This window comes from Ambystoma mexicanum, chromosome 10 (genome assembly GCF_040938575.1).
Source record: "Ambystoma mexicanum isolate Mex_15411 chromosome 10, UKY_AmexF1_1, whole genome shotgun sequence".
Classification (NCBI taxonomy): domain Eukaryota; kingdom Metazoa; phylum Chordata; class Amphibia; order Caudata; family Ambystomatidae; genus Ambystoma; species Ambystoma mexicanum.
This window is the reverse complement of record NC_090932.1, coordinates 1,275,920,955-1,275,940,047: the sequence shown is the minus strand read 5'-3', so window position 1 is coordinate 1,275,940,047 and position 19,093 is coordinate 1,275,920,955. Positions and strand designations below refer to the sequence as shown.

The window sequence follows — 19,093 nt, the reverse complement described above, 5'->3', positions numbered from 1 at the left end:
TGCCGATCCATCCCAAGCACAAGAAGTACCTGAGGTTCGCAGTTGGTGACTCGCACTTTCAGTTTCGGGTCCTGCCATTCGGATTGACCTCCGCCCGAGGGTTTTCACCAAGCTCATGGTGGTGGTGGCAGCGCATCTCAGGAAAGGGGGGATTCACGTCTACCCCTACCTGGACGATTGGTTGATCAGGTGGAGCTCTCCCGAGCAAGTCCTGGATCATCTGTCCGTCACCTGCCACTTCCTTCCAAGCTGGGCTTCTCCCTCAATTTAAAGAAGTCCCATTTGACGCCAACACAGCGGCTCCAGTACATCGGGCAGTGTTTTCCTTCCCAGGTGAGGGCTCTTCACATTCAGCAGATGGTGCACAAGTTTCAACTTGCCCAGACGCTCCCGCCATTCGAGTTCTTGAGGTTGCTCGGCATCCTGCATTCTTCTGGTGCCAGGGGCTCGTCTGCGGATGAGATGTTTGCAGTGGCAACTCAAGATGCAGTGGTCGCAATCTTCCGGCAGGATGTCGGACCTTGTTCAGGTGCCGCCCTCGGTCGGCCAGGACCTTCTGTGGTGGGCCGTCGAAGGCAATCTGATGAAGGGGGCTCAGTTTTGGCTTCCCTGGCTGGAGGTGACGATCGTGATGGACGCATCCCTCACGGGATGGCGAGCTCATGGCAACGAGTTGACAGTCCGCGGCCGTTGGTCTCCGTCGGAGTCCAGACTCCATATCAATCTGTTGGAGCTAAGGGCCGTCGGGCTTGCCCTGAATGCTTTTCTGCCGACTGTGCGAGGAAAGAGTGTCCTGATCCTGACGGACAACACGGTGGCCATGCACTACCTCAACAAAAAGGGGGGGGGGGGCAGGGTCACTTCCTCTGTGCAGGGAGGCGATGCAGCTCGAGTTCTGGGCCATCCAGCAGGAAGTTTTGATCTCGGCTGTTCATCTGGCCGGAGTCGACAACGAGACGGCGGACGCTCTGAGCAGGCAGAGCACGATCTCTCACGAGTGGGAGCTGGCTCAGGAGATTCTCCTGGAGATCTTCGCCCTTTGGGGGACCCCTCAAGTGGATCTCTTCGCCTCCAGTGTCAACCGGAAGTGCGAACGGTTCTGCTCACGGGAATTTCCTCCAAAAGGAGCCTTAGGAGACGCGTTTGTGGTGGAGTGGTCATTCCCACTGCTGTACGCGTTTCCTCCAGTCCCCGTCATCCCGCAAGTACTGCGGAGGTTACGGAGGTTCGTTTCCCGGATGATCCTCATTGCTCCGGTGTGGGCCCGGAGGACGTGGTACCCGGACCTTCTCGACTTGTCATCTGCCCTCCACGTTGTCTTCCCTACTGAGACGATCTGCTCTCATGGGAGCGGGGTCAGGTTCTCCATCCAGAGGTCAGATCCCTCAACCTTCATGCTTGGCTTCTGAAAGGTTGAGGTATAAGAATTGGGACCTCCCTGAAGACGTGTTGGAGGTGTTTCTCTCGGCCAGACGGCCGGCAACAGAGTCTCTGTACCGTTGCCGTTGGCGTAAATTCTGCGACTGGTGCAGAGTTAAGAATGTGGATCCTTTTGAATGTGACATTCCCATGGTTCTGTCTTTTTTGCTTTCTTTGGCCCACAGGTGCTTGCAAGTGGGTACCATTTTTAAGATTCCTTTAATTTCTCAGTTTTTGAAAGGGCTCACTAATGTGTTCCCTCCGTCACCTTTTCTGGTGCCCGGTTGGGATTTGAACCTTGTTCTCAAGTTTCTTATGGGTGCACCGTTTGAGCCTTTGCATTCTTGCCCTTTGAGACTGTTAACTCTTAAAACTGTTTTTGGTTGCGGTTACTTCCGCTCGCAGAGTGAGTGAGTGAGTTACAGGCACTTTCAGTTAAGCCACCCTTCACTGTGTTTCATAAGGACAGGGTTGTCCTTCGAGTTCGTCCTTCCTTTCTTCCGAAGGTGGTTTCGGAATTTCATTTGGGCCAGAAGGTTGTTCTTCCGGCATTCTATCCTCCTCTGCATCCTGGTAAGGAAGAGGAGAGGCTGCATAGGCTTGATCCTAGGAGAGCGTTGAGCTTTATATTTCACGCACGTCCCAGGTCAGAGTGGAACATCAACTCTTCATTGGTTACGCTGGAAAGCGTTTGGGACAAGCTGTGACGAAACAGACTTTGTCTCGTTGGATTATTTTGGCTATCTCCGAGTGTTACCGCTTTGCGGGTAAGGACCCACATGCTGGCTTGCGGGCCCATTCTACCTGGGGTATGGCTGCATCTATTGCCCTACAGAGGGGTGTTCCTATTCGTAACATCTGTGATGCAGCCACCTGGGCTTCTGTACATAGTTTTGTACGTCACTACTCCCTCGATTCCATCCGAGGACAGAATCTGGCCTTTTGGCAAGGCAGTCCTTTATTCCGCAATTTGATTAGGCATGCTAAATTCGTGTTTTAAATTCTTTTCCCACCTCCTTGCTTTGGTACTGCTTTGGGAGTCTGTCAAAGATATGGAATACGTCGGAGGACCCAATCCCCTCGAAGAACAAGTTACTCTCTTACCTGGTAACTTTCTTTCGATGGGATGGTCCGACGACGTATTCCATATCGCTCCCTCCCTACCCTCCCCGCTGCAGAATTTCTTATGCGATTGCAGCTTACGTTTCCGCAAGGCCTTGTGTGTCTGGCTGGCAGAAGACTGGTGGCACACGTTCTGGGGGGAAAAACTACAACTGAGGCTACGGGCGTCGTGCATCCTACTTATCACATCGGGTGATGTCAGCCGTCGGAGGAGGTCCTCTGGGACGGCGCATCAATGACATCGACGTAGGACGCAGATGCCGAAAACTTTCCGAAGCAGCACAGCTGTGGTGATTACTGTCAAAGATAGGGAATACGTCGTCGGACCATCCCATCGAAAGAACGTTACCAGGTAAGAGAGTAACCTGTTCTTCTGTTTGACAAGATGCCACTACGCCTGCCTTTATTATTTGATGGTCATAGCTTGCTCCCATCTTAGATTTAGGTTTAGAATAGGCGTTTTTCCAACCTGCACATAGTTTAATAAACACCCTTGAACTGTGATCACTTGAATGTCTTTACTGTTGCAACCATGGGTTCCTTACAATACACCTGAAAACCAATTTACAGGAGAGGTGTAAAATGCTTGGATGTTTTTAACAATCCTAAGAGGGCAAGGAGTTTTCTTGACCCGCAAGGTAGGAATTAAGTTTTCTTCTTTAGTTAAGAGTGCACAGAAGGAAACTTCCAGGCCTGAAAAACTGAAGTACAAAAAGTAATAAGAAATCTAAAAATAGCTTTCTTGATAGGCCTTCTAATAAAAAGCCTGTGACTCTAATCATACAGGAGATATGGATCGATGTTCTGACAAGGCTAGGGTCTCTGCTTCAAGAGACAACTCTAAATCCGTGGGGCCTCTACAGAGGATCCTACATAAGTCCTAATTTTACCAGGACAACCTCTAAGGAAGGCACATTTAAAATTAGAATGGTAGAGAAATGGGAGCTTAAACCATGCTCCACCATTTTAATTCCAATTGTAAAGTCTGTGACCCACACTGCTTCTGAGGAAGAGGTGGATTGATGAGTTGGAAACCTATTTAGGCCTTTGAGGACTGGTAAACCTTAAAACTGGCGGACATCCAAAAAAGAAGTCGCCGGCTAAACACCTCGAGACTGTGGGATATTCTGCTGAAGACCCCATTTTAAATCCTAGTGTTAGAAGGGAAACCCCCAACCAAGGTAAAAGCAGCTATAAGAGAGAGTGGATGCATGTACAATGCTTTGCCACACCCACTCTAACTTGAGACCCAACCTGCTCCAATGAGAGAGGTGGTGAGGAATCGTGGAGACCCTTGTAGGTCTAAGGGATTTCTTTATAAGAACCCCTTTAAAAACCTATTGTGGGTTCAGAAGTTGTCGCAACCTCTGATGGACTGTTAAAACAGATCCCTTATACATTAGACAAGAGAAAAGTGTCCAACAATACTTGTAGGTCATATAGTTTGCAAATGAAAACCAATATTAAAATGTATCACAGTAAGGGTTGCAAAAAGATTGCTGGTGGACTCGGCAAACAGTTTAGCCGACTGAAACATGAAATCCATCCTGGTGAGTGTTGGCCAAGATTGTATGAAATACCCTTTGGGTGCACTACAACAACCCTGACCTCCTGCCAATAGGAACCCAACCTTTGGTAAACGTCTGTACTACACAGGTTGGTAGTGTGGTCGAGTCGCCAGGCTTATCTCAAGAGTGGTCAATGTGAGCTGTAGGGGAGTTGCACAAAGATTCACAGTGACAAGTATTCAAATAAACTCTTACACACAAGGTTTCTTGATTAAACAAGTATTAATGTATTTACCAGTCAGTTATAGTAAGCCTTCTTCAGAAGGGAGCAATGTTAAGCAACGCACAAATACACTTCAAAAATATACACTCTTAAGTTGCTAAATCAGTAGACGCCCGTTTGGGATGACTCCCAGATACTACCTACACCCTCAGGTGACATCAATTGCTAGGGTGCTATGGACATTAATATAGCACTGTTTGCATTCAGACTTTCTTAGAAGAGTTTCAAAGAAAAGAGGGATCAGAATAAAACAAGTATTCCCACAAAGATTCTTAAGCAGGTAAGTACTTTAAATAACCCCCAATGCACAGTCAGTTAGCCTTTTCCTTTAAGGAAGGCCAAAACACTTAAACAGAGGAGAGGAGAGGAGAGAAGAGTCATTCAGGGAACCAGGCCAGCCAATGTTTGTTAGCAAAAGTGAAGGTGAACTGAAGCACTTCTTGCAGGTAAGTAGAAAGTCTTTCACAATGTTTTAAAGGTCATGGTAGAATAGGAGAAATCAAAGTAGGGCCACAAGCTGATTAGGCTTGGGAGGTAAAGAAGCTGATAGCAACTCTACAGATGCAACCAAGCAAGTCTCCAACGAGGACAAGTGGCTACACAACAAAAGGAAAATTCTTAGAATTTACAGTACCTTTAGGTTGAAGAAAAAGTGCAGCAGATTACTTCTGTTTCTGTGCAGCTCTGCAGTTCTCGCTGTTCCTGGGCCTCAAACTCAAATGGAGAAGTGGTCCTTGCAGGGGCTTCTCTGTTGATATGAATTTGGAGTTTCAGCAGAGCAGCAGGGCTTCACCGGCCAAACCAACGGTCCAGGAGTTGCAGCAGGCACCCTCTTCAAGTCCTTCTTCGTATTCCTTCGTCCAATGGTCGACTCTGCCTTCCAAGCCAAAAAGCCTTGCCTTTTATGCAGCTCTCTCCCATTCATTCCAGCCTAGCTGTCAGTCACCCAGCAGGGTGGCTGTCCTTGCCAGACAGCCAGCTGGCCAATGACCTAAGAGTTCATTCCTGTCTCCTAGGAGACTAAGCACAGGGAGTTTCGGGCACCACCCTTACTTCCTGCCACCGCCAGACACCCTGGAGCGGCGGGCTTCACTCGTGAATCCCACCAAAGGCAAAATGAACAAAGGGGCCAAACCTGGTTTGGTGCGCAGAGTAAATCTCAAGAAGGACCTTTCCATAAAGAAATGACGAAAAAAGGCCGGGCCATTTTGGCAAAAATGCCACCCATGGGTGCTTTACTGCAGCTGCGAACGCAGCCCGCGGTAAATGCACACCACGGTAGTTAAAAGTAAACCACTGCCACCAGCCATTCAGCGAGGAAAGGGTAACATAAAAATGTTTCTTGAGAAGTTAGACAAAGGGGATGCTAGGTAACCCCTCCAGTACCCTATTGTAAGATTGTGTGTGCTGGGTCTAGAAATCTACAAATGTAAGTAAAGTCAAGTTCACTTTACTGCTCTGGCAAACAGTAGTTCATCCCAGAGAAGGTATTTAAACATTTGGGAAATCTGAAAGACTTCCCTGTGCCATTGCAGTGAGGATGCTGTGTGACACAATGTAAAAGATGATGCCTATGGAGTTGGTCAGACTCTACAACCAAAAGAAACCGTGTACAAAATCACATTAAAATACACAAGAGCGTGGGGAAAAGGGTCTCGCTCTCTCCAGTTAAAATAAAAAAATCAAGTCCTCAAAATCCAGCAAAGTTGCTGGGGGTCTCTAAGGTGGAGGGAATTGCAACAATTCTGAGAATTCTCCCCAGCAGTGAGGATTAGATCCTCCTGTTCTTTAGTCTGGAAGGAATGAGTGTTAGTTAAGGTGTTCATAGTAATGATCAATCTTCCTAACCTGTGTTAACCCCAGAACCTTTTGATTTTGCTGGTGGATTATTTGTCCTTATACCTCTGTAAGTGGGAACCTTTTTCCACACTCTGATTCTTTTACTCTTTTTATGGGTGTCATTTTTAAGACTCTCCATAGTCTTTTAAAAGTTATTCTCTGACAACTTTTTGGCATTAATTGCCTATTGTTGCTGGGTTGCCCTAGGGGCTCCCCTTTTTACTTTCTGTGGCTACCCTTGTGAGAACTACAGTTCCCAAGGGTAGAAAGGATCTTTGGATCCCTTTTACATTTGATAAGTTAGACCAGCACCCTCCCCCCCACCCCCGCCCCACCTTATGTGGAGTGCTGGGGAGATACTAAGTATCCACTTTCTCATTTTAAATGTAACATTTATGTTTTAAGGACAAACTTACCTTTAATGGCTGGTGGCAGTGAACCTTTTTTATTAATTTGGTGCACTTTTAACACAGCTGTTTTCAGAGCGCCAGTAAAGGCACCCATGGATGTTCATTTTACCAAAATGGCCCTTTCTTGTTTTTTCACCATGTTAGTGTTTTTTTCCTTTCTTGTTCCTTCTCCCTGACATCCAGGGTGGGGGGGGGGAGATATTCCTTTGTGTGATTTTTATCTTCTGCAGGTGTCCTGTGGCCTCCCCACCTAGGCTTCAGATTGTCTGTGAAGGCAGGAATCAAGGGAGGAGTCAAAAACTCTACAGCCATTTGTCTTCTAGCCTGAGTGTGAGAGTCCAGTTCAAACTGGAAGGCTGGCTGTCCTGAAAGAATTGCCAAGCCCCCCACCCCCCACACCACCAAGTTTGAATGTTCCAGGGCTGTTTGATTGGCTGGGTTCCTGCCTAAGAGTCCGATCCTGGAAGCTGAAGTGGAAGTCGACCACTGGAACCAAAACCGAAGAGGAAGATGAAGAATTTGCGGCTGACTATTTTCAGTGACTGGAGAGTCTGCTTTGTAACCAGAGCCTGCTGTAGCCCTTTCCTCCAATCGATCTGGGGGACTCCGAAAACAACGGCCCGGAGCCTGGTGAGACCCACTAGACTCGAGACCTGCATTTTGAGCCATCCCATGCCATGCTGCGACCATGCAGGTCTGCAATACCCTAATACCCTGGCACCTCGAGCCATTGTGCGGTGCACGGTCTTCTGAATTCAGAATCTCGCAGAAACTTCGTGGGCATCCTGCTGGATCTCCAGAGGCACGATTCCAGTCCGAAAAGACCCCTCATCAGAGTGCTGGACCTTGCAAACGACGAGAATCCGACCAGCAATATTCTGTCTTCTGTGCTCCTGAAAAAGGCACCAAATCACAGAATCGCATCCAGCCACGAGGAAAACCTTGCCTAGAGCCTTCCCTGTGATCCTAGCTACAAATGTCCTTCCAGTGTCGGGTCTTCTGTCTTCTTGAAGGAATTCAACAATCTGGTTTTGTCTGGAGATCCTGAAGTCGTCCTGCTGCAAAATCTTCTGTGCTGGCTTGGGTATTTACTTACCTTTAAGTCTCTTATGATTCCTGTGTAGTTTTGGGGTGTTTACCGTGATTGGGAAGCCTCTCGTCCAGTGCACCCAGGTACCTGCTCGAATCCTCCTAGGGTGTCTACTGTGAAGGCCCTGGATCCTCAACTAACTCTAAAGTAAAGTACTTGTTCTAACAGTCTTCCTTAGGAACTCAGACTTTTGCTACTTAAGAACCTATACTGTCCTGCCTGTTGGACACTGTACCCTAGTGATTTTCCTTTTGCCACTGAGAACACTTGTGCTCCAAGAATAAGGGAAAGACTTCTAAGGATTGGGCCTTTTGCCTAGAAAAGAGAATACGTGTGTAAAAGTGTCATACTTGCAAAATAAGTTGGTTAGTAACTATAACTCTGATAGTGAACTGTTAAAGTTATTACTTACCCTAGAAATGTTCTGCCATTCAGTATATGCAGCATCTTTCTTTCCTTAGAAACTGTTCACCATTCTAACAAAGTAGATGTAAGGTTATATTACTCACCTGTGATTTGGTTGTGCCTTTTCCCAGAAATAATGCTGTTGGTTTCACTTCACTATTCCTGTTAGGATAAAAGTATGAGTGTCCCCAACTCGGTCTTGCTTCCCCTGAATTGCTGTTAGCCTGTCCAGAATAAGTCTGCATTAGGTTTTACCTACCTAGAATAACCTTGAGTCACTCATAAAGTTTAACACTGGGTTTTGCTTTCTCTGGTCTATTTGAGATAGACACAAACAGTCTTAGGTTTATACCTGCCCTTATTGCTTATAGCTCCTGTAAAAAGTGTATGTTTTACTTACTTTGAGTATAACTGGGTTATCCCAAAATAGGTTCGTTATTGCTTCCCTTAGTCTGTGAACTGAAAAGCAACTGGAATTGAATATTACACCCATGGTCCAACTCCCCTAGAATAATTGTTATCCTGAATCGGAGTTATAGGTTTATACTGTTCCTAGATAGAATCTGTGTTTAACTGGATCAGAAATGTATATTGTCCAGTTGATTTTACTATGTGATTTCTTGCTGAGCGTCACGATACAACTAATAGGGTCTACTACCCTTATATTACTGAAAGTAATCTAAAAAGTAACTATTGGTTTGACTTCCCTAGAACCTTTGTTAGATGTTCCAAAATTGTTTATTTTTAGAATTGTGGTTATATATAATGTGATGGTACTTATTTCCCCCAAGATTTATATAGGTCTTCTTGGATTTAAATAAACCATTTTTACAATACATAGTGTTTCTTTGGACCACGTGTATTACAATTTCATTGTACCGATTCTACAGCTCTCTCCCCCTCCTAAGATAAGCCTGGCTGCTGTCTACACTATCTTGAACTCAGATGGTACAGCCTTATACTAAGAGTCTAGGCTTGTACTGCCTCAGTTGAATGGTTTTACTAAGCCCTTAGTTGGACTTCAGAAAAACTGTCCTAACACGCTCTAACAATGTATCTTAGTCATGAATGAAGTACCCATTGCCACTTTAGGTCAAATGCCTCCCACCAACGCACAGCAACTGTGGACATGTCAATGGTAAGAGCACACCACTAGTACTACATATTAACTTTAATGCTGGACAGTAATCACAAGGAGTACTTACAGTCCCGGGGGATCCCACCCAACTTGACCAAATTGTTCTTGACCTGAATCATCCTGTTGCCATTTTCTGTACTGGGCCCTGCCACCACGTTCTGCAGCTTGTGCATTTCTTTACATCACGACCTACAGGATTGCATGCTGTTCCATTTACCATTCAGGGCCCCTTATGTCTGTACTGCAATAGCCACATATGTCTGTAAATGAACTCAGATTCTTTTATATGTGATCATCTTTGCCATAAGTGACTAAAACGTGTCTGCCTGCCCATTTCTGCAGACAATATAACCAACAAGCTCCAGGCCAATAACATCTTCACCATCGCCAAGCGGAACGTGGAAGGCCAGGACATGCTCTACCTGTCGCTGAAACTCACAAACGGCATCTGGATCCTTGCGGAAATGCGCATCCAACCCGGGAACCCAAACTACACGGTAAGGGTGCAAGGAATGGAGAGTGCTGTTCATAGCAACTAGTTGGGTGGGCAATGAACATCTGTAGTGCTGTGCTCCATGCTATACTTGTTTTGTGTGCTTACAATCTTGCATTTCTCTTTCCCATGGTATATTGGCTTTGTGTAACAAATGTTTGCATTTCTGCTGCATTGGTTCTGCGTGTAATAAGATTGAACCGGTGATGCCAGTGTTGTATTGTTTCCATGTGTAAAGGAACCTTACCATTGCTACTACTGGTTGTCATTTAAACTTGGGTTGCTGCTGCCTTTGCCATACTGGTTCTGTTGAGAAAAAGCCTGCAATACTAAGACCTGGGGTGCCCCAGATGCATGCGGTATCAAGGAACAGACCTAGCAACCCCCATAAGTAGTTTGCCGTCCCATTGCACTCATGTCGGAGTACCAACTGTTCGAGTGTTCGGGATGACAAATGTCTCCCACTGCGTCTAGTCCTAAGCCATGATATACATCATATTTGCGTTGGCGCGCTTGCCTTTTCTTTCTGTTACTGCGCAGCGTGGGCCTTTTTTCCTACAGACATTGCATCTCTGGTGATGTTGACATTGTATAGGGATCATTTTACACCTGGCATTAGAAGTTAAAACATTTTACTATTGCATATTGTGGTTTGGGAGCTGCTACTATTTACAAGGTTGTCGTTAATCATCGTTCCGTTAGTTGCCATTTTAGGGAGCTCGAATACTGTAGCTGGTTTACTTTCATTCATCCTTTTGTGTTAGCGAGGGAGGTAGGGATCTGGGCAGTTTTAACCACAGTGGAGTACATAGGGGTAGAACTAAGGGCAAAGGGTGGCACTTCAGTTATATTTGAAAGATACAGTAACATTAGAGGGTATTTTCGTTCCATTAAATACCACTCTTGTAACGTTCAAGGGTGTACTCCTGTTCGAAGTCCCTTTAGACCCCTCTCTCCCTTCTTTTAGATGGCCAGCCCAGATAAGACATCCCCCAACAAATGCCAAATGCACACATAAATATAAACAAAATTGCTGTAAAATGTAGTCCACAGTCATAGCTGTAGGCCCTGGTATTACTAATACTGTTTCTGTCTATCTCTCAGCGGTGCCATCTCCATCATCGTTGCACCTATGGAATTTGGATTCAAAAACAGGGAGGGTGGGAAGAGGCAAAGGGAGCGAAGAAGAGGGAGAGAGTTTTTAGTTCACGTAGCTCGTGCTCTAGTAGCAATGTATGTACTGTAAATATACTCACATGCACAAATACGGACAGCATAGAGCTACTTATTTTGTGGTAGTGTTGTGTTCTGTTGTCTGGATACCCGATATGGTATCCTATGGTGACCTACAAACATCAGTGAGGTGTATCTAATATCTCAGCCCCTTTACCTTCACTGCGAGGGGTGGTGGAAAACGCCACTTCATAGGGCCCATGGAACCTGGGTGGTTCCACTTTCGAGCGAAACTTCTGACGTAGACCCACTCTCCAGGCAACAATGGTTGTACAGGGGTGGTGTCTGTCAGTGGGGTAGTTATAGTCTCTCTTTCCTCTGTGTGTGGTAGTGCCATTTGTTTTGCGATGCACCTGATCGTACGCGTGATCTGGGCCAGGTACTGCTTGAATTCTTCTCCCAGAATTGTTGCTGCCCTGTGAGCATCGGATGCCCTCCTCACTGGTGATAGGGGTGTTTGCATGCGTCTCCCAGTCACTATTTCATGTGCGGACAGGTGATGGTCCTTATTGGGTTGTGTGTGCAGATGAAACCGAGCCAAGGGCAGGCAGTACGCCCAATTCTTTATCATAGTGTTGCATAATTTGGAGAGTCGGCTTTAAAGGACGCTGTTTATTCTCTGCACCGCCCCATTTGCTTGTGGGTAGTAAATGGAGCACATAGTGTTTTATTCCTAACAGGGTAGTTATTTCTTTGAAATGTTAATTGAAAAAATGTGTCCCATCATCAGACCTTGGAACGTCACACACTCCCCAGTGGGGGAAAAGCTCCAAGACGAGGAATTTTGCGGCACATGTGGCATCTGGGTGGGCACATGGGCCAGTCTCAACCCATCCGGAAAATGGACACACCACCACAATTAGATATCTTTCTCCCATGTCTGCGTAATTGATGTGCAGCTCACAGACTGGACCTACAGGGCGGGCAATGTTCCCCTCAAAATAATCAGTGTCATCCCTCTACTGAACACTTGACACATTGTGCATTGGACCACCATTGATGCTAGGTGCTCCTGTAAATTTGAGACCAGCCAGTCATCTTGGATGTCCGCTGCAATGTGCTGTTTAGAGCTATGGGATGGGAAATGCAATTGCTGTTTGCAATAATTCCAGTCATTCCATGTGCTTTGTTTTCTCCATAAGAGATCCATGGGTGATTGCATGCACCCACGTTTGACGTTTGAGCCATACGTTTTGCTCTTCTGATGGTGCCCTACGTTGCAGTTTAATAATTTGTGCGGTGGGGAGCCCTGTATATGGTCTTATGATCGATGTGGGCATGGTATATCCTGTTGATGGCTGAACTGGGAGATATGTTGCAGCTTTTGTTGCCACATCAGCGGTGGCATTCCTAATGAGATTTTGTCTGTGTTCTGTGTATGTGCTGTGCATTTTACGACTGCCACCACAGAAGGTTCTGTGAGGGCGGAGATTAATGCGCTGAGTGGCGCTGCATGCTATACCGGAGAGCCATCTGCTCTCCGGAATCTTCTCCTCCAGTGCGGCAGACCTGCATGTACCGTGGTGGCGACATAGGCAGAGTCTGAATAGATGGTAACATAGTGCTCATAGAGACATTGTGGGGCTCAAATGGGTGCTACCAGTTCAGCTGCTTGTGCAGAATAATGCCTTGGTAGTCTTCTCATAACTAGTGTTTCGTATTCTCCCTCTTTTAGGTGCACCACAGCTGCCCCAACATGTTTTCCCCGGTTTCTTGGTCACTCAATGCTGACCCATCAACAAAGAGCACCTCTCCCTCTTCTAGGGGGCTGTCTTTAGCTTTGGGGGATATCATCGCCTTCTCCCTCATATGATGCACAATGATGCTGCTACAAGTCTTCAACTGTGCATGGCTGAGTGTGGAACGTGGTGGGATTTACTGTTTTGCACCCTACTACATGGATAAGGGGGGGGGGGGGGCTGCATAATATTTCATATGCTGTTGCTCTGTGTGGTGAGTGAGGATTTGGAGCGGTCCATTATCGCAAAAAGTGAATGCTCGACGTACAACGTTACAGAGCATCCCATGAAGATTGTGAAACTTTTCTCAATGGCAAAGGCTGCAGCAGCAAGTGCTTTTCACAGTCGAATTGTCCCTGCATGACAGAATCGAACGTGCCACTCTAGTAGGCTCGAGGTTTGTGGCCCATTGTACTTTTCTGGGTGAGAACTGCTGTCATGAGTGTGCCGTTTGAGTGGGGAAAAAATTTAGAATTCCTGTGTGTAATCGGAGGTGGCAAGGACAGGAGCTATGGAAATTACCTTTAAGTCCTTAAACCTGGGCACCATTTCTGCTGTCCATTCAGTCTTGTTGCCCTCTTTTTGGACTTCCTTGAGGCCTTGTAGGAGTGGTCTTGTATATGCTGCGTAGTCTAGGATCAATGGCCTATAATAGTTGCATAACCCTAGGAATTTTTGCATGTCTTTCACTGTGTGTGGCTTGGGAGCGGCACTGTAGCTGCCCTGTCGTTTATTATCCTCTTACCATCCTTGGAGATGGTTGCCCTAAGTAGAGCACTTACAGTAGACTGTACTGGAGCTTTGCTTTGTCCATCTTGTACCCTTTTCTCGCTAGTAACTGTAATAGTGTAATGGAGTCCCTTTGACAGCTCTGCTCGCTATCGCTGCAGGCCAGTAGGTCATCTACGTATTGACTTATCATGCTCGGTACGTCAATGTTCCCTAGGTCCTCATGCAATATCCTGTTAAAGATACTTTGGATCTCACAGTACCCTTGGGGCAAGCGTCGGTGTTCGTAGCGCTTCCCGCCCATGGTGAATGCAGTAATGGACTTTGAGTCTGGATGGAGAGGCACTGAGAAAAACGCATTCTTCAAACTAACCACAGTAAAATGGGTAACTTCTTTGGGAATGCTACACAAAATGGATGCTGGGTTGGGAACAAGTGGAAACTCTTTCTGTACAATGTCATTAAGGGGTCTTGAATCCTGAATCGTCCTCAAACTGCCCCCTGTTGCTCTTTTAATGGGGTATAAAGCCGTATTGCATGGTGAGGTGGAGAGTACTATAATTCCTTGGTATAGACGGGCCTGCAGTGTTTCCTGAATCGCCTCCACCATTCCCTGGACAATGGTTACTGTTTTACTCACGGGAGTATTGCTCCTGGTTTTAGTGTAATTCACACAGGGGTCATTGTGTGGGTTGGTTGTCCATAAGTGTGTGGGGACATATTTCAAGTCTGTCTCACTGAATGGGTGTGGTCCACCGACAACAGCCAAGAGGGGGCTTTGCACTCCTGTATTGCACAATTATGTCACAGAGTATACAAATTTTGAGGATTATTCCTCCACTATTGGCATCCTCAAAGAGGTCCTCGTCTGTCACTTCTTGTAGGGCTGCATTAGGATAGATATGTAAAGACAGTGCGCCATTGGCACCTGCGGGGGTCCGTTTCTAGCACTACAATCCTTCTAGCAGACACAAGCAACCCTTCCAAATCTAATGACAAGATCATAACGGCAACCACTTCGGGGAGCGCCACAGGTCGAAAATCAAATCTTTTGGTATTCTCTACTCCTTTCTGGTAATCTGGGGGACAGCTCGGCCAAGTACTTTGATGCTATAAATAAAACATGCCTAGTTGGACTGGGGTGCCCCTCACCATCACCTCACTGGCCAGAGCATGTATGACCAGCATCGCTCAGAGGGAGCACATGCCAGGGGTGGAACAGACAATCCCCCTGTCTGTGAATGATATTGTCATGTTTAATTTGCTAAGCAGATCCCTACCAAGTAGGTTGACAGGAGAGCTCTCGTAATAGAGGGGTGCCTGTACAACCTTGCCTCCCACCTTGACGCCCAAGTCTTTTGTGTAAGGAACCATTAAAAGAGCCCCAGAAGAATCCCTGCGCGTCAAGAGTCTTTCCTGATGGCGGGAAGTTTCCTTCACTAATACACAACTTCTCCGCTCCCGAGTCCACCATGAAGATGAATTGTTTTTCCTATCTCTGCCCCCACCAGTGGCTCCTCTCCTGGATGCAAGGTCATCGACAGTACTGGACACGCATGTGCTCTCTGTGGGCTGTCCTAGTCCAAGTATGTCTGTTACGGGGAACGAAAAAAGGACCCCCCCCACACCACCGTTGCTGCCTGATATGGCACTGCTGCTTCGTTTGGTGCAGTTGCAAAAGATTGTCTGCTCGCTGCGACTTGTTGGTTGGGGCAGGTTGGTGTGGCTGCATGGCTTGCTGCTTGTGTGGTGGGTGGTAAGGGCCAGGGTTTGTGGGAGGCAATTGTGTATAGGCCTGGTGAATCTCGTATGGGATTGAGGACATTCGCTGAATGGGCCCTTGGGGGCTACATGGATGGGAGTACCCATAAGGTTGTTGACTGTAGTTATAATTCCCTCCCTGTCTGCTGAGACATTCTTGTGAACAGTGTGCCCACCACCCACACGGCCAGCACTGTTCTGGTCTGCCACCCCTTGGTCCATGTCCCCCAATTCCCCCTCTTTGTCCTCGGAACCCACCTCATCCTTGCTGTTGCCACTGGGACCCCGAAAAGTGTTGGTTTCCTCCCCACTGGCCTTGTCCGTTGTCAGCCCATACTGCTGCCATCCTCGCTTGTGTTGTGATGGAGACACACCCTTCCTCTCCTGTCTGTTCTAGGGGCAGCACTGGTGATACCGCTGCTATGTTCACTAGTACATTTTGAACTAGTTTCGTGTCCCATGCCTGCCGCCTTTGAACAGTCTTTCTCACGCTCTTTGATCCTCCTACAATGCTGCACTATGATGCTTTGAATCTTGCGTCATCCCTTTGCTTCTACCCCTACTATCTTATCGAGTGCCTTCTGCACTTCCTTGGGTAGCCCTCTTTTCACGATAAAATAAAACGAGGACATTGATCCCAGGCGCTGCCCGTTTCTGCTCTCCACATCTCATGGACCCTGAGAATATATTGTGCAGCGTCTTCCTCATCCCCCACTGTGCATTGCATTATTGATTGTAAGTCTGGGGTGTCTGGGAATGTGCGTTGCAGTGTATCCTACACTCGCGCTTTAATCTTGTTAAATGACGCCCCATCATGGGCATCATTACTTAGTTTTACTCCCTGGTACCCAGCTTTAATCCACACCGTCTCTGCCTGATCTTGCACTCCTACTAGCATGTCTCCTATTGCTAGGGGTACCCCTGCGGTGTTTTTCTCGAATGTGTAGATCCATTTCCCCGCCCCTGCTGTGAGTTGTGGGGGGACCTTAAGGAGATTATTTTTGTCCATTTGTGCCCATGGGACATAGTGGGGTCGCCCTGCGCCCTTGTATATTAACAGCATTTGTGATTTCGCCTTCTTCTGTGTCAATGCTATCCTACCAAACCTTTCGCTTAATCTTCCATCCCATAGGCTCTCTACTCTTGGTGTAGTCAGGGGCACTTGCTCAGCACCTCCATCTGTATCCTCCTCTGTGTCATCATAGTCACTCCACTACTCCTCATCCCCTCTCCGGGATCCCATATTCTCATACCCCACACTGTCTCTTTCTCTGTCCCGTTCTACAGGAACAGTTCTTATGGGTGCACGGTCTATTCTGAACAGGAAGTCACCTGACTTCCACTCGTCTGTGGGGGTGCCCCTGTGGGCAACATTGGAACCTCTGCCACCCATGTTGCTTCACAGGCTGCTCTCGGCCTTGCCGATTCTGTGCGTGTGGATGCTAATGCTGCCTCTAGGTCTCTTGCACTTACCCATGTGTGGGTCGACACCTCCGGGGGTGCGGCATACGGTGGGGGTGGGGCAGTACTTTGGGCGGCCATCATAGTTCCTCCTGACACATATGTCGGGTTGGTGTACCATTCGGCAGGCCGTGTAGCTAGCGGGTATATCCCCTTTTTCGTCTCCCCTTTTCCCCCAGCCCTCTCTATACTCGTCTTTTTGTCCTTATCAGATGTGCCCCCCCACTCCCCCTTCAGCCGTTAACTCTATTTCTTCGAACATTTTCCAGAGGTTCAATATTTCTCATCTACTTTGTAACTGTTTCCCCTTATAATTTGTGGTCAAGTAGGTTTCCAGGGCACATTGGTCAAAAGATCCCCTGCTCAGGCAAGGAGTAAGGCATTCTCTCCCCTTTAGTCTCAGTCACCCATTGGCTGTGATACTTTCTAATTATCTCACAGTATAGGGGCAGGGCTTTAGATATATGGTCTAGGGGGGTGTCCGTCCCCATGGTCGTGTCTGGGAAGTGCCTTGTGTCGGGATTATGCTAGTACTACTGTGCCACAGTTAAACCAGAGATGCGTCCAATATCACTTAAAACATGTACCCCTTAATCGTGTCTCTAACATCAGTCAGTACTGTCAAAAAGTTCATAACAAAAAACATCAATTCACTTTTCCACCTCCCACGTTCCCCACTTCATTAATTCCCTACACGCTCCCCTGATGCGCTCCTGGGCCTCCTATGTACACTCTAGTTATACAGAACGTGCAAGTGCTCTCTAATTATACAGAGCTCTTATGTTTCTCCTTATATTTTTTTACCCGCACTGGTCGAGACGAACATAAGTTGCACAACCCTCTCCCCTCACTCTGGGAGGATCGCGTACTCCTTTTTCCTTATCCTTAATATTCTCCTTAAAAAATAAATAAGAAGAAATGGGCAATAAAAAATCTTCACAATCTACAAACCACACTTCACTTTCATTAACTGTGTGTTCACCCTTTTCACACTGCTCTACACACCGAACCCTACTTTATCCCTTGCAGGCTATGCTCGTGTGTTCACGTTCTTCCGAAAGCCTCCGTTCATGGGGAATCCACAACCGGACTGGGCCTGTCCCTGAGGCCGTACCCCGCTTCAATGAACATCCAGGAATTTTGCAAAGAATTCACCCGCAAGGGCCTCTCGGTGACGCGTCTTTGGGGCTGGTCACCGCAGGGGGCATAACCCTTCCGGAGAGGCCACCTCGATACCTCCTTAAGTACGGGATGATGGAATCACATCAGGGGTCACCAAAATGAAGGCAAGACCCTTTTTACGCACGCTCCAGAATAAAGACAACCTGCTAGGAAAATAGGCCAGGAGATTGCGTTGCAAGGATAACCAGGTTTAATTGTACAGAATACAAATATCAGCAAAGGACTCTGCTGCTCGAGATCGCTCTGTGTCGTCCTGCTACAAACAGTGGCTTAAAAACCTGACAATTGTTATTACATACAGTCCTAATTGGTGCCACTGATTGGAGGCACCGTACACATGGGCCTGCTCCATAGGGGCTGCCAGGCTGTAATTGGCTGGTTCTTTCCCGTCGGTCCGGATCCACGTGGGTCAGCTGGGCTCATCTTCGTGATGAAGGTCAGGGCACACATTGTTTCATTATATCATTGTGACAGGCACCTGGGTGGCACGAGAAATGGTGCCAGGGGGAAGGGAGAATAAAATATAGTCCCGTTGACCCACACATTCAGGGCATCGTTGATACCCCAGTTACTGCACTCAAGGTATCCACCCAGGGTTTGGATCTTTAATTTATCCCTCCCTGTACCTCGTGTTACAAGAGATGTGTTCTCATGCTTGGAAAAATACAGCTGCTCATGCTTGGATCTTCTGCAGACACTTGATTTGTGTTGGACCAGGGGTGTCGTATACATCGGGGGATGCAAAGGTGGGGTTGTCAGGTCAGTGGTGTGTGGCTGACTCCGCGCTGGGTGGGAGTTAGAGGCCTACTGGCAGTTTAGGGGAGATGAATGGACGCAGTGAGGAGCCTGGTGTCTCGCGCTCTTGTGGGGTGCATTCCTTTGGAAGATACTAAATATTTGCAACACTGGAGGGACGAGGGGGGAAGTGGACCTCTGTGGGAGCAAGGCTCTGCGGATTCATTCTGTCTTACTGAGATTGTGCCTAGTGAGCAAAGAACATCAACAGCGCGATCCTGCAAACCTAATCCTTTTTTCCCTAATACAAAATGGAGTCCTGTGCTATGGGTTGTCTAGTGCCGTGTGTCTACTGTTGGCGCTACAGTGCCTATATATGTTGTCTAATAGTGCGGATGGCTGCCTCTTTATACACTACATCACCTCATATGGTGTTCGCCTTACCTGAAAGCACCTAGGGGGTGGCATAGGCTAATTTCCATCCTAACATGCCCTTCCTGGACCTACGGTCTCTGTATTGGAAACATTTGCTGCTGCTGCTGTACT

General features: G+C 47.3%; 1 protein-coding gene across 1 annotated transcript in view; it reads left to right on the top strand.

Annotated features, from left to right (window-relative positions):
• AP1B1 (adaptor related protein complex 1 subunit beta 1) overlaps window positions 1-19,093 on the top strand; it is an 896,137-nt gene that overhangs the window by 835,563 nt on the left and 41,481 nt on the right. Inside the window, exon 20 of the mRNA XM_069619269.1 lies at window positions 9,557-9,711. Coding sequence (XP_069475370.1) covers window positions 9,557-9,711 — 155 coding nt within the window. The remainder of the gene's footprint in view (window positions 1-9,556; window positions 9,712-19,093) is intronic.